The following is a 1292-nucleotide window of genomic DNA, read 5'->3' on the forward strand; positions in this document are numbered from 1 at the left end:
AATACAAGGGGGTTCGCAGACAGATGGAACTTCTCGAGAAGCGATTAGGGGAGCTTGAGCTCCCCACAACTGTGGAATATACGTGGGAGGATGTTGCAAAATATGTGCAGCAGGGCCAAAAACTGATCGTGATTGGGGACAACGTTATTGATCTGGAGAAGTCCGTTCCAACGGGATCCGGCTACACGCACTCCAATGAAAAAATTGTTTGGTATGAAGCACATCCGGGAGGGAAGAAGATGTTGGATATTTATGTGGGCAAAGACGCTACGGAGGCATTCCAAGGAGGAATATACAAGCATTCTTTGGGTGCCGAGAGCCTGATTCCTCACCTGCGTGTCGCCAAATTGAAGCGTAAGTGAAATTTGACGTAGGCGTTCGGATGTGGCAACAGCGGTACACTCGTTCTGTTGTCGCATTATCACGAGGAGGGCAAAAACAGAGAAAAGGTATGGAATTAAAAGGAAAAGAAGGGAAATGGAGGGGGCTAACGAGTACAGCAATACACACAAATGTATAAAAAAGCAAACAAAAAACTTCAGTCCATTTACAAGGTATAATGCAAGGGATTTGAAGGAGAAAACATTAAAATGCGGAGACCATTTAACAGGGAAGGAATAACAATATATATATATATATATATATATATATATATAGAGAGAGAGAGAGGGGGGGAGCGAAAACACATTTGTTGGTTTGTGTGCATGTTCGATAACTCCTTTTCTTTTGTGTGTTTGTATGGGCTACTAATGCTTTTCTTCTCTTATTATATTATTAGGTACATGGTTTGTTTGTTTGTTTGTTTGTTTACTATTTTTTTTTTTTTAACTAGACGTTTTCTTTTCCTTCTTTCTTCTTTTTTTTTTTTTTTTTTTTTTTTTTGTTGTTGTCTTATGCTTCTTACAAGCTTCTCTGTAACGGGAGAGGTGTTGATGGTGAAGGTCCGACGTCTCGCTCTTGTTGGCAAAAAAGGTTTAAAAAATTATACACCTTCTCTCTCTCCCTCACTCTCTTTCTTCAAAAAAAAAAAAAAAAAAAAAAAATTTGGTTATTTCTGGGAGTTGGGGAAATGGCAATGTGGTTTGTATTTATTTAGGAAAACTTTGTCCATATGTCAAGGAGAATAAAAATTGATGAACATACCGGAGCGTATTCACAGGAAAACGTCTTTTTTTCGCGGACTACAAAAGATTTTGACGCCATCCCTGACTTGCTTGGGAGTCGTTTGCCGACGTTCTTTAGCGCTTGTTTTTGTTTTTTCCAGGTTCATGGTCGAGTTATTTTATTGTTCG

At 39.0% G+C, this 1292-nt stretch overlaps 1 protein-coding gene across 1 annotated transcript, besides 5 other annotated features; it reads left to right on the plus strand.

Moving 5' to 3' along the window:
• Positions 1-362, plus strand: Tc00.1047053426435.9 (fatty acid desaturase, putative; the record flags this gene model as incomplete). The annotated part of the gene is made up of 1 exon (XM_797145.1): positions 1-362. A coding segment is annotated over one exon (362 nt), but the record flags the coding sequence as incomplete, so codon positions are not given.
• Positions 1-1292: a sequence feature (heterozygous, non-Esmeraldo-like haplotype).
• Positions 624-656: a microsatellite.
• Positions 786-809: a microsatellite.
• Positions 836-882: a microsatellite.
• Positions 1020-1043: a microsatellite.

This window comes from Trypanosoma cruzi, genomic scaffold (genome assembly GCF_000209065.1).
Source record: "Trypanosoma cruzi strain CL Brener 1047053517187 genomic scaffold, whole genome shotgun sequence".
Classification (NCBI taxonomy): Eukaryota; Euglenozoa; class Kinetoplastea; order Trypanosomatida; family Trypanosomatidae; genus Trypanosoma; species Trypanosoma cruzi.